Here is a 13,211-nt window from a genome sequence, read left to right on the forward strand (position 1 = left end):
TGTAAAGGCAATATTAAATCTGGAGCCATATCATCTCAAACTTTAAAGGTGCAGTATGTAACTTTTGTGGTGGAAGGTCTAGTTATTGTTTGTTTCCATGGAGATGTTATTGCTTGACCTGGAATGTTCAACAGCATGGTAATAAGCTTATCTATCTTGTATTTATTCAATTAAAGGCCTTTTTATTGCTTCAAAAATGCATCTTTCTGTAAGCGGTGTTGCCTCTCCACAGATCTGACTTAGCCAGGTGGCTGCTGGTCCCCTGCTTATCACTGTGGAGGTAGATAAGTTTAATGCCATACTGTGGAATATTCTGTCTAGGGAAAGTGCAAAACATCTCTATGGCAACATGAAGGTGGCATACTCTCCTCCAGAAATGTTACGTGCACCTTAAACCGACAATGTTTTGGGAGATTTTATTGCACTCTACAAAAAGAGAACGAAGCTTCTCTTTTTGGATCACATTAGTGTACAGAAACAATTACTGCGCAAACTTGATTTTTTTTAAGTTTGTCTGACATGCAGAGGAGAAAAGTGTATAAAATGGCAGGGATATAACATAATGTACTGTCTTTTACGATGTGTCCCATATTTTTATGTTATTGGGGGTTACATTTATAAATCGATACGCTATACTGTAGATCCCTTAAACTATCAACTGATGCCAAACTATCATCTGTATTAAGATTGCACTGAGTTTGATCAGGGCCCTTAACATTTGTTTTTTAATGACTTCCTTTTCCAAGAATGTGGCATCCAATTTCTATTATTCTGCAGCTTCATTAACTTGTAATTTGAATACTTATGTCTACAGTTTTCAGATTTTGACAACACACAATTTTGTTGTTTCTATGAATTGTAGTCTCTTATCTGTACTGTAACATGTACTGTTAATACTCCTTATGATAACCTCTATTCAACTGTTAACCTCTGTGAAACATAAAACAACAGGGTAACAGCCCCATCACGTAAAGTAATGACCTTGGTGACCTTGGTGAGCTACGGTCAAGCAAGTCTTCCAGAAAGTGTCCGTAGCCACTTTCTTCTTGTGTAAAATTCTATGGTCTTCCATTAAACAACAAACCCTTACCTATCAAAAATAAGATTAACCAAAAAGCCATAAACTTTACAAGCCACAGAACAAATGCCGGAATCCTCAGATGCCACTTACCAGGAACTCAGATAAATGTTGGACTCAAACATCAAGAGCCACAGAGACAACTAAAGAGCCATGCAGGAATGAAGACCAGTTTTATGCAATGAACCTGCGCTTCAAGAAAGGGGAAATTTTTGGACTAACACATAACAATCATGGACTGCAGGCTTCAAAGGCACTTGCTGTTCTGCAATACTAATTATATGTGAGAACTTTAAATGCAAAGCATGCATATGTCGTGTCACTGTTGTCCCACTCATTAAGGTGACCCTTTTCTGTATCTAAACCCACAATCCCTAAAAAAAAAAAAAGAAAAAAAAAAAAAAAAAAATCACCCTTCCTTCATGTTTGTCATTGGACCTGTGTAAATTTCTACAATAACTTACAAATAAATTTAAAGGAGATGTCTTATATTAAAATATTATTCAATAAATTACATATATTTGTATGATTGTAATCAGAGAGTCTGAGTTCTTCATTTATTTAGAAGAAATTGAATGTGACAGCTAAATATATATATAAAAAAAAGTGGAAAGTGTGTCAGTAAATATAAAGTAGAGCAACGCCCAATAGTGGGAGGGAACAAGAGGTTAGGGGTCTGTTTAGGCTCCCACTGGGCCATATGGCTTCTTTTGACCTGCCGTGAATCGTATCCATCCAAAGTGCAGCAAAGGGTTTGAGTCTATGCAGACAACTAATTTCACCATTGGACAAAAACTGCAAGGTGTCAAATAAGACCTGTGTATTTAAGAATTTCTTCAAGGCTCAAGAATACAATATAGTTTTTTGTGCCATGGTTGTTTGAGTTGTTAGATGGAAAATGAATGCATTCTGGTACCAGACCCTCATTAGATATTTATACTATGGGATTTCCATATTTTGGGTTAAGACACACAATAAACAATAGCGGGTCTTATCATAAACAATAATAAAATAAACATAATGTTGTCATCCCCTGTGCAATTTCATCTTCCTTGCATAGCAGAACATAGCAGTAAATGGGGATTCTAAGAATGTCTAGGGAAAAAGCTATACAACTTGAAATTCTTAGCAAACCCTTCATAAACTATACTACGATACTGTAAGCGACCATTTAAAGTGATAATTATTAGTTCCCAGGCTAATTAATGTATGGTAATAGGCTACTTACCCAATAAGCTCTGTAAAGGTCTGTATTCCAACCTCCCCCAACTCCTCAGGTTTTCAGTTGCTACATTGTGTTGGGCCACGAAGCGTGACAACGTTCCAGCTGAGAAGAAGTCCGTCCAGCCATGAGAAGACTGGATCCACAGCAATGCAGGATCCACCAGCACAGTCTATGGAAAAATAAGAAATGTATAAATGATATGTCAATATATATGATATGTATGTATAAAAAGTGTATAACTGTAGTGTATTAGTTAAGTCGTCCTTAAGATTTCTACTTAAAGCAGTTATTTACTGGTTGGGACTTAAAAAAGGATCTGTTTATCTCTGTTTTATGAACTCGGATTATTTAACCGAATGTCTCCCACGGATGAAAAGCAGCAATTACTTCCCCACCAGTCAATTAGACGATACATTCTTACTGTGATAACCATAGCAAATGGATGTTAGATCATGTCCCAGAGATTATGCTAATTAGGCTAGGGCGCTCTCCCCTGGAACAACCTAAATTGATCTGGCAGATTAGTGCGTACTGCTTCTGTTCCTGATGAGGTGACCTCAGTCAGGGTCGCACTTGTTTACTTTTCTGATTCTCTCTGCTTTACTGGGACATCTCTAATCACATGCTGTGTGCATTTAACAATGATTACAATCACCAGTCTGCACTTTGACACCATGAATGTTTAGTTTGTTTTAATTCAGCAAACAGGAATTAGGTTTACAGCAAATATAGCCTCTATTGTTATGGGAACTAATTAGATTTACTATAATACTGTTTCCATAGTAGACATCACTCTGCAGGCACTCACTATGTAGACAACTGTGAGATCTCAACATTCTGATACAAATCTTACTTGAGGAATGGTTTAATCAATGTATTAATCAAGCACTTCATTTTAATTAACCAATTTTTGCGTTTGACAGCCAGATTCAAAATACAAAGACAGTCAAAGATATAAGGTAACATTATGTAATGTGGTACTCACCCTGACCACTAGATGGTGATGTTGCACAAAGAGCTAGTTTCTCTCAAAGATATGACTCATACAGAAAGTAGGCTAATTGCTTGTTTGAAACTACATACTTTAAAGATCCAAATAATTTCAAGAATGAGTTCAGGTTCAATGATCAAATGGACAACATATTGTAAAGACATAAATATATTTCGGTCATTGTTGGACTTACCTTGACTTTATCTAATCTGATTTCCAAGAATGATTCCTTCTTTTTTTTTTTTTACACATTCTGAGAGTCAGGATGAGTCACCTCACCTTGTGACAGGTTAAAAATATTTACTACTATCCATTTATAATGACTCACCTTTGCACGGCTATAAACAAATCTCTGTTGCACAATACCACCAAAACCTACTCGTATTATGTTTAGGTGACACTCGCTAGTACAATTAAGGATAGGCCATGAGGAGCATGTCTCTGCGTGTGTCTCATCAGTTACTCTAGGAATATTATGTTGTTGTTTTTATTGTGTTTTGTTTTGTTTTTCTTTAAACCGTTTAGGGATAAATACAGTCCCTAAACCAGTTTGTCAGGTAAAACTGCGGTTATTCTAATACGTTTTCAAAATGCATGTATCATTTCTCATCATGAATAGGGAAAAGTAGGAAATACATGTGCTCATACTTCTGACTAGAGATGGACTGATACTAATACCAGTATCGGGTATCGGCCCGTTACCAGATGCTAGTACTCATACTCATCAATGTGCTACCGATGCCAGGGGCCAATACCACTATAAATGTGCTGCATCTTATTTGACACTCACAGCTCACCTCTCAGCTGTGCAGCGAGCTCTGACCACTGAGGAGTTGACCATAACGAAGCATATTAACATTTCTGCACATTAAGCTCAGCTTTAATCACATGTGACTGTCAAATGAACTATGAAAAATATTTAGGACTCTTGATGGTTTTTATAGTTCAGAAAGGATATTAGCGCAGTGCATACACAGGAACTTGTAGGTGAAAAACAAACCTACAACAATGCACTGAATAGAGCAGGTTCAAACTTCATTGTTCTTCAAAGTTTAGTTGTACTAAAAGCTGCTCTTTAGCAGTTAGCGCAGAGCACGGTCTGCAAAGATCAAGTAGATATTAAAGGTACTTCTCTAAATTATATTGAAATTACACCTAATTACAGTGATTCTGGTACAAATGTAAAACAACCACTCAAATACTTAATATGATCCCCGCCAGGAGTAAAGAGGTGAATATATTGTCATTGGTTTAGCTAAAATACATAAAACCATGCTTGAAAATGACCATAAGACAAAACAAATGCACCAACAGAAGATTATATACTGAGTCAGAAGTGAGTCGAGAATGGACAATGTCATACACTCATTTCACAATTTTATTTATACCAACCATCCCAACTTGGATGTGTCCCAGTTTACAATTTTGAATCTGGTCACCCTATATAATGAAATTATATACAAATTATACAATGAAAAAATGAATAGGATGATAATAACATTGGTCAATAAATAATATAACTGTAATGTGTCCAATGTAAAAATTATGTATCTTTGTATCTGCAAGTACTCAAAAGCAGTACTCGCACTCGTCCTTGTTTTGGAAAAAAAGTAGTATCAGTGCATCTCCACTTCCGACATGGCATCACTTTACAGTCTGACAGTAATGGAACTTCTGTTTTGAGCTTTGAAAAAAGGAACTCCGGTTGTTTGTGGCCTTGCACTTTGAAGCCTTTGAAAATTCTGAAATATGCCACTACGTTTCAGTTAAATACACAAACTTATGTAGATAACAATAACACTTTGTAGCTTGTTCTAACTGACAAACGATGGCATGCTTTGTTTTAAGATGTGAATAGGCACATTTGAGGAATAACAGGCAACAGTGTCATGGAGAAGCCATTAGGTAAAGTCAATTATTTAGAGACATGTCCCAAAATAAACATATAAGTATGCCAATATAACACATTTTAATTAGGCCTACAAATAGTGTGAGAGGAAGCATCTGGATTTTATGATTATTCAATTAATGATGATAAAATAAAGTGTGAGATCCTGTTATTATCTAATTGTAAAAGATCAACACTGCAGTTTGTAACAGCTTTATGGAATCAAAGTATCGAACTAACTATTATGTTTATTTTACTTTAGCCTATTAGATTCAGTTAGGCCTGTTATAAGTAGACTATAGATTAATCGATTATTTTTGTCATCTCTACTAATCTAATTAATGACTTTGGCAAATCCAGAAAGATATATGTATTTTGGATCCCAGGCATCCACCCAATATGACTGATGCTCTTCAGATGGACCCATGTTTGAGACGCTCAGCACGTGTCTCCACTTAATACAACATTTGGTTAATTGTTTGGGCCCAATTCATCATAGTTGGGGTTTTTTTGTTTTGTTTTTATCTTTCAAAGTCTATTAAGTTGGACATCTTAGCCTTGAAACGAGTGAAATGTGAAACTTTAGAGTCTCCCGAAACACTTACATCATGAAACTGCACGCGCTCGCTGCTGGGACGTCGAGTCGAAACTACGTGCGCGTCACCGCCTCTACGTAAACGCGTAGTAACCGCCTTAAAAGCTCGTTCCCGCTGCTTCCTCCTTATTCAAGGCGCGGCTCAGGAACAGGTGCGCGGATTCACCTTTTTTGTTCGTCGGTGATTTATTTACAAAAGACTCCTGGGATAAACAGCAGAGGACTTTATTTTACCTATCTATATTTATTTATTTTGTGGAGGAAACTTTTCTTACAGGTGGACTCTTTTTGTGTGAGATCAGGTCAGTCTGAACAGGTGCAATGGCAAACTCAGGTCTCCAGATCTTAGGCTTTGCTCTGGCTCTGTTGGGCCTGATTGGACTGATCATTGGGACCATCCTGCCCCAGTGGAAGATGTCCGCTTATGTTGGAGACAACATCATCACGGCCGTGGCCATGTATGAAGGACTGTGGATGTCCTGCGCGTTTCAGAGCACAGGACAGATCCAGTGCAAAGTGTACGACTCCATCCTGCAGCTCAACAGTAAGTCCCTTTTACCTGTGCCTTTGTCCTGGGACAGTCTCATGTAGACCATGTCTGCCAACTTTTCTGTTGATATGTTTGTTTGTTTTTTTCCATTCAAAGTTAATTTACAAAGTTAAACTAAACCTGCTATTGGCGCATTTGTCTACCGAAAATGTAGACTGTTTAGTTTCTATAAAAATATGTCATTGTGTGCTGTCTCACACTGATCTATGCCAGGCCCAACTCTAGGCCAATAGAAACTGCTGCATTTTACAGTCCTCAGTGTTTCTAGAGTACACAGGCCTACAGCTTTAGAGTTTGTCGTTCAACCGGTTTTGTCACTGATTAACACTTCACTCCCAGGGTTTTGTTGAAGGTTTTAGGGCACTTACCTGTTTTATAGAGCTGTTTTAAATATTTAGCTTATATACTTTACCTGGCATGTACACTCTTTAGTTCATGTATTACACCACCTTTTTGCGCAAGTATCTGGTGTTGTATTTGAATACACCAGATACTTACAGGTTAAACAACACCTATGGTGGGTCAACAAAGGAAAACCAAATCATCAAACTCGTATTTATAAAATGTAAACCTTAGAGCCTTCTACTTTCAGTGATTTTTTTTTTTATATATATATATATATATATATAATACATTTTTTATTTTTTTTTCTCTTGGTTGCCTTTAGAATATCTCTATTCAATGAATTGAAAGGCCAATATATTTTTCCATAAATCATTACCCAAACCTGGATGGTAAATGAGTAAGGTGCACCTGTATCATCATTGTCTTGAAACAGTGGCTATATGGGTCACCCTTGAACATGGCAGTTGGTGTTTAAGGTTCACCTAATTTTCCCTCAGGCTATAAAACACTCGAGCGTTATCTTTCATGTAGGCCTGTAAATTCTTCCATCGCTCTATTAAATGATCAGAAAATTCTATAAATTATGTTTGAGTGCATTTCCTGTACAACTTTTTTGTATTTGGCCTTTTGTAACTCATTAAAACACTTGATAATGTATCCACTCCACAATGCGTCTTATCGCATTTTCAAATATTGTTTGATAAACTCTAGCAAGTACTAGATAAGTAATAGATAAAGGAGGTCAGATACCAAAAGACTGAGTAAATAATGGGCCAATAAACTTTTTCATACCTGCTCGAAAGCAAGAATGTTGGAACTCGAGGAATTCAATTTATTTTTTTAAACTGCTTTTATTTTTTTATCTTAAATATACAATTTAAAACTGTTACCCAGTTTTAAAAATGTTATACTTAAATAAACTTGGGAATTTTCAGGCCATGAAATATCCACCTGCTAAATGTCTGGTAGTACGGGGAAATTGGGAGTGTCTTCTAAACGAAAACCTGAAACCTGGTCAGACCTGTTCTATTACACACAGGCCCAACCCTACCCCCGCCTCCCACGGTTTCTCACAGCTTCCGCTTTAAGCCAGTTTCTGTGGAGCGTTGTCCCAGGGAGGGGCTACGGTCCACAGGAGACACAAGGCACTCTGTTAAACTCAAACAACAAGTGCTCCTTTGAGTGCTTCAGTCCACTTTATGTTGAAAATAGAAAACGGCAGGCATCTGCTACACCTGTTCTGTATTAAAATTATAAAATGGTGTCACTATTATAGATTGACTCTTCTTACCTTTTCTTTCAGGTGCCCTTCAGGCAACACGTGCCCTCATGATTGTGAGCATTATTGTAACGGCTGCTGGTTTGGGTGTAGCCTGCATGGGAATGAAGTGCACTACCTGTGGAGGAGATGACAAAGCAAAGAAATCCAAAATTGCAATGGCTGGTGGAATTATCCTGGTGGTCGGATGTAAGATTCTGTTTAAATATTTATTGTGCTTTACATGTTATGCAATGCAGTTGACTATAAAATCCTTCCAACAGCTTTGTGCTCAATTGTTGCCTGCTCGTGGTACGCTCACGACATTATCCAAGCCTTCTACAACCCCTTCACCCCTGTCAACACAAAGTAAGTGCAAAAATCAAACCACCTAATTATTATGGTCTTAACAAGTTTGAGTAATTGTAATGTTTTTGTTCTTTCTTCTACAAAGGTATGAGTTTGGTTCTGCTATCTTCATCGCCTGGGCCGGAGCCTTCCTCGTCATCATTGGGGGTGGAATGCTGGCTGCGTCTTGTCCACGGGGCAAATCTGTATCTGCACCCAGGTATCCCCGAGCTCCTAGCAGCAGCAAGGAGTACGTGTAAACAAGACAGGACTGTGGTGCGAGGCCCAAGGAACACTTTGACATTCAAACTAGCCAACCTGAGAATGACCAGTTGTACATTAGGCAGAAGTTTATCGCCTCAGCTTTTTGAACTTTCAGGGTTGCCCTGTGTTGTTACTGTAACATTTTAACACATTTTTAATACCTGTTTACTTCATTATCAGATTTGTGTCGTAGTCAGTGCTCACCTCTGGAGATGGTTCAAAATGTCACATAAAGCACTAAAGTAACCTTCCATACTGAGATCTACAATGTAAATTTTCATTTCTGTTCAACTTTGGAGAAATGTCTAAGTGCACTGAATAAATCTCCATTTAGACAGTCCCTAAATGATCTGACACTGCAGCGGAGGTCCTCATGTCATGTTAAACCATGTAAATGTGCCTTATTTATGCTCAGTACGGTTGACGTTGTAATCAATGCCTAGTTTTGTAAGTAGATCATGCTGGATTGTTGTGAACTTGCTGAGAGGCCATTGTGTTGTGCCACGTAACGGAGGCTGATCGGCAAAATATAATTGATGTGAATACAGTGTTTGTTTCTGCAATGCAAAAAATGCAGGTTTTTAAACTTTTGTTGTATATTAATAAAAAAAAAATATATATCATACATGTCTGTTCAAGAGTTGGATGAATTGTTTGATTCAGTTTTAAAGGGGTACAAAATACATTAAGTGTAATTAAGTAATCAACCTGAAATGAGGTGGTGTCTTTTATAAATAAGGTTACAAAGCACCTTTGCAGTCTGGTAGACTCAGGCCGGGCTAGCCTTAAACATTCAATTATACCAGTTTTACTTTCCATGATATCAAGTGATTTTATTTCCCAAATTGATTTAAATTTTATACATAATCATGCTAATATTTCTGGAAGCCATCTACAAAACAGCTTCATCAAACACCATCTTGTGGTGAAATGAAGCAACACCATTTACAAAAAAAAAAAAAAAAAGCAACTACCGGTATACTCGATATTTAACTTTTATTGACAACTTGGAATGATATTTTACAGGTCTCACTTAACCCTTATATCCAATGAATGTTGTATAAGAAATCAAACATTTTCGAAATGGCCTCAAACCACATTCACCTTGGTCAAAATGTAAATTGTACACCTTATCTGGTTTACTGTTTAATATAGTTAAACTACACATTTCAAATTGGCATGCAGATTTCAAAGCACAGGCTTTTCAAAACATTGCATGTACAGAGTAGATAGACAACTTAATTCAATACCTGACATTTTACTTTCTGGGTCATGTTAGTTTTAAGTGGTCCATCTGCTAATCTGTAGTAACATTGCCTGTAATATAGCTTTTAAAATAAAACCTATTACTGCATAAGGCATCAGACAAGATGCCCCCTCCCCATGTATATTTGTATTTACACATTTACAAATATGAACCAATTTGAGATGGGATTTGTGTGTTCCGACGGCAGACACTGATAAGAGGCACTGGGTTCAGTTTCTGGTAGAACAGGTGCTAGAAAGCTATAAAACATAATATAACAAAGACCAGTTTGTTATTTTGGATCCTTTACTGTTTGTCTCCATTTCCACAGATCTGCATAAATCTAGAAGAGGGAAAAAGACAGTTTAGTGAAGATACTTTTAGATGAGAAAGTTAAACAAGTAAAAATGATCATTACCGCTTCATCTGTAACTTTGTAACTGTTCTTCACAAAATTGTCAAACTTGACTTGTACTTTGGGTAATGTCACTCCCTGTGGGGAAAAGAAAAAAAATATCTTCCAATTAATTAAACATTAAAAAATTCAAGCATTAGAAAATATGGTGGCACACAAACCTTTTTGACTGTTTCAAGCATTTTGGCTTTTACTTGTTCAAGTGTTAAAGGGCTTTTGGGTGTGGTTGCAGTTTTGGGAGACTTCTCACCCTTGCCCTTTGGTGTCTTCACCTGAAATTAGCACAGGGAGTCTGTAATGATTCAGTCCAAATTAGATTAGAAATCACATTAGTCTTTACCTCCTTTTTACTAGGAGTTGTTGGTTTGGGGCTTTTGCCATTTTGAGCAGCTTTTGGTTTTGTTTCAGGCTTTGCTTTAACTGGTGTCTGGTCCTCCTCATCCTCTTCATCTTCATCCCTTAAAAACACATTGAATTTAACGAACACTCAAGATTAAATAAGAATTTCATTACCCTTTTACTTAAAGAGGGGACATTATTAAAAAATCTAAAACATGCCTGAAGTGGTTTTATATGTCAATGATTGTCGAGTAATCTTGCAATCTCTCCAGGATACTATTTGAACCTCCCTTACACTTGCAGTACAATGCTCAGAATGTCAAATTAAGCAAACAAATTACACATACACAAAAAAGTTTACATGGTGATCTAAACACATTGTGTTAATTACTACCCCCCTGGGGTTCATTGTTCTCATCATTTTCAAATTGATAACAAGACTTCTGTAAGATGTTTATCAAGGTCTCATTGCTGCCTTATCACTTACTCATCATCGTCGTCGTCATCCTCCTCGTCATCATCATCATCCTCCTCCTCCTCCTCCTCATCATCCACCTGCATCTTCATCTTCTTCTGGGGAAGACAAAAAAAAATAAAAAATTAACAGACATAACTTACTTTGCACCAAACATCTGTAGACTCAACTGGTCCAAACCTTTGACTTATTGGCAGGAGAAGTGGCAGGTCTCTTTAATGTTTTTATCTCTTCTTCTTCTTCCTCCTCTTCATCTTCATCATCCTCCTCTTCCTCTAAATCAACTGCCACTAAAACAAAAACAATGGAATATTTTAAAAACTGTTGGGGGGGAGACAAAAACAAATTTTACCAAGTTCTGGATGAGAAATACTCACTAACAAGATGTTGTCCACTAAGATGAACTGGTCCCGAACCAGCTTTCAGGCGAAAAGCCACCGGAGGAGACATGGTGAACCCACCAAGGCACACCTGCAGTACATTTAAAAAAAAAAAAAAAAAAAAAAAAGACCTTTAAAAAGTAATTTACAGACAGAAAGCCAAAAATCATTTAATTTAGGAATATTACTCACACTAGGTTGCACAGAGGGCTTGAGTGAAACTAAAACCGCTTTGATTTTCTGACCCTCAACATCTTGTCCTTCCACCTCAACTACTTGCAGCTCATCTTTTGTGCTGGGGTCCACACATGCCTGAAAATGTCAAATGCAGAAGCATTAATTTATGCACTTTCAGAAGAAATACATGAGGTAAAGGTATGGTCTCTTACCATTCTGAGGTCCAATTGGTGCTCAAAGTCCTCATCCGTAGGGTTGAAAACATAATCTTTACCAGACTCCAGTGCACACCCTAAATAGGAACATTAATGTGTTAAATTTATGGGCTCTTACCTGCAATGCACAAGTCTGCACACTAGAGGGAGCCACACGTAAAATAAATATTTAAAAAAAAAAAATTGACAGAAAAGAAACTTCCTGAGAATAAACATTTAATGTATCTAAATAGATGTAAGAATAGTTTTAATTTTGTACTAAATGTTGATATACGTCAATATTTTGCATGTGCATTCAGATCTGATTCTTCCAAAATTTATTTTTTTGTTCAGTTTTTTCCACTTTAAGAAAATTGTTCTTATTCTGATCATAATGTGGCCGAGACAGAATAGTAAGATGCGTTTAACGAGGAGGACGCCTGAAAACTATTAACCCAGTAACCCCAAAAGGGGGTCATTTGAGGATTCCCAGTCAAGACACGCTATAAAAATGCGTTAAAATCTACAAATTAAACTAAATAGTAGGTGGGGTAAATGTATATTCTTTTATATATAGTAGAGTGGGCAAAGACTTGAAGGTAGGCCTTAAATGAATCGTTTATTAGGCAGCTTGAGCTCCATGTGATAAACCCACGTTGTGGCATTGCTAAGTTCACAGTTAGCTGTGAACTGCTTTTTAACAAACACAGTGGACATTTCAGATAAATCGATTACACCATAGTGCGGTATAGTACGGTCTTGTTTTCTTTAATTTAAAATAAAACCTCTATTTTGAAAGAATAAACTGTATTGTCGCTTTTGACCAGCCGGCCGCCATGTTGTGGACAAACACGTGTACGGCGTAGTCATACTACACTCTACACTGTGCTTTCAACATGTCAACATCATTTAACACCAACATTCAAGTATATCATCTTTTATCTTAAAGCAGGCTCTGAGTTGAACAAAATTAATACGCAGCACGGTAACTTGAGGGCATGTCTTTCCCTTCTGCGTTAGCCTTAAATAACACGAGCACAGTTTAACATTATGGCGGAGTGTCGTAAAACTATGTTATTCTCACCGTAAAGAAATGTTTGAGGGGCCATGGGTTCTTCTTCTAAACCGTTCATCTTGATAATAAAAGACCAAAGCCGATCAGTGTAAAGAGCTGCAGAGTTCTTAGGACCACACTGATCCCTCCACTGTGACCACCGGTGATAAACGTGGTGCCGCAGCCCCGCCTCCGGCCCCGCCCCCTGCTCCTTCTTCTGCGCTTCACGGAGCTCTCACCAGCGACATGAAATAACACTGCCCTCTACAGTACCGTATAAGAACTACACTCACAGGGCGTTATGTAGTACAGGCCACTTGTATAATGAAACGTATTATTTTAACATAAATTAAACAATAGGCAGGGTTTCAGGGTACACCACAGCATTT

The 13,211-nt window shown here is 37.3% G+C and overlaps 2 protein-coding genes across 3 annotated transcripts; one reads left to right on the forward strand and one right to left on the reverse strand.

Annotated features, from left to right (window-relative positions):
* Positions 1–5,905: 5,905 nt before the first annotated feature.
* Positions 5,906–9,173, forward strand: cldn7b (claudin 7b). The gene is made up of 4 exons (XM_033978926.2): positions 5,906–6,321; positions 7,976–8,140; positions 8,215–8,299; positions 8,385–9,173. The coding sequence occupies exons 1-4, from the start codon at positions 6,099–6,101 to the stop codon at positions 8,536–8,538; spliced, it is 627 nt and encodes a 208-aa protein (XP_033834817.1). The 5' UTR covers positions 5,906–6,098; the 3' UTR covers positions 8,539–9,173.
* A 352-nt stretch (positions 9,174–9,525) lies between these two features.
* Positions 9,526–13,093, reverse strand: npm1a (nucleophosmin 1a). Of its 2 annotated transcripts, none has more exons than XM_033978389.2 (10): positions 12,853–13,093; positions 11,787–11,866; positions 11,590–11,709; positions 11,395–11,488; positions 11,198–11,307; positions 11,030–11,115; positions 10,544–10,661; positions 10,365–10,475; positions 10,207–10,281; positions 9,526–10,131 (listed from the first exon to the last, which is right to left on the reverse strand). In XM_033978389.2, the coding sequence occupies exons 1-10, from the start codon at positions 12,899–12,901 to the stop codon at positions 10,081–10,083; spliced, it is 894 nt and encodes a 297-aa protein (XP_033834280.1). In that variant the 5' UTR covers positions 12,902–13,093; the 3' UTR covers positions 9,526–10,080. The 2 variants fall into 2 exon arrangements, with proteins under 2 accessions (XP_033834280.1, XP_055082436.1); XM_055226461.1 differs by having other exon boundaries at positions 9,613–10,131; positions 11,030–11,112; positions 12,853–13,008.
* Positions 13,094–13,211: the final 118 nt, after the last annotated feature.

The sequence above is a fragment of the Periophthalmus magnuspinnatus genome, chromosome 14 (assembly GCF_009829125.3).
Source record: "Periophthalmus magnuspinnatus isolate fPerMag1 chromosome 14, fPerMag1.2.pri, whole genome shotgun sequence".
Classification (NCBI taxonomy): domain Eukaryota; kingdom Metazoa; phylum Chordata; class Actinopteri; order Gobiiformes; family Gobiidae; genus Periophthalmus; species Periophthalmus magnuspinnatus.

Coding starts and splice junctions, on each gene's coding strand:
- cldn7b (XM_033978926.2), top strand. CDS start 6,099: ATGGCAAACTCAGGTCTCCAGATCTTAGGCTTTGCTCTGGCTCTGTTG. Junction 6,322..7,975: donor CTCCATCCTGCAGCTCAACA/GTAAGTCCCTTT, acceptor CTTTTCTTTCAG/GTGCCCTTCAGGCAACACGT. Junction 8,141..8,214: donor AATTATCCTGGTGGTCGGAT/GTAAGATTCTGT, acceptor TCCTTCCAACAG/CTTTGTGCTCAATTGTTGCC.
- npm1a (XM_033978389.2), bottom strand. CDS start 12,901: ATGAACGGTTTAGAAGAAGAACCCATGGCCCCTCAAACATTTCTTTAC. Junction 10,662..11,029: donor GATGACGACGACGATGATGA/GTAAGTGATAAG, acceptor TGTGTTTTTAAG/GGATGAAGATGAAGAGGATG. Junction 10,282..10,364: donor TGCTTGAAACAGTCAAAAAG/GTTTGTGTGCCA, acceptor TTTTCCCCACAG/GGAGTGACATTACCCAAAGT.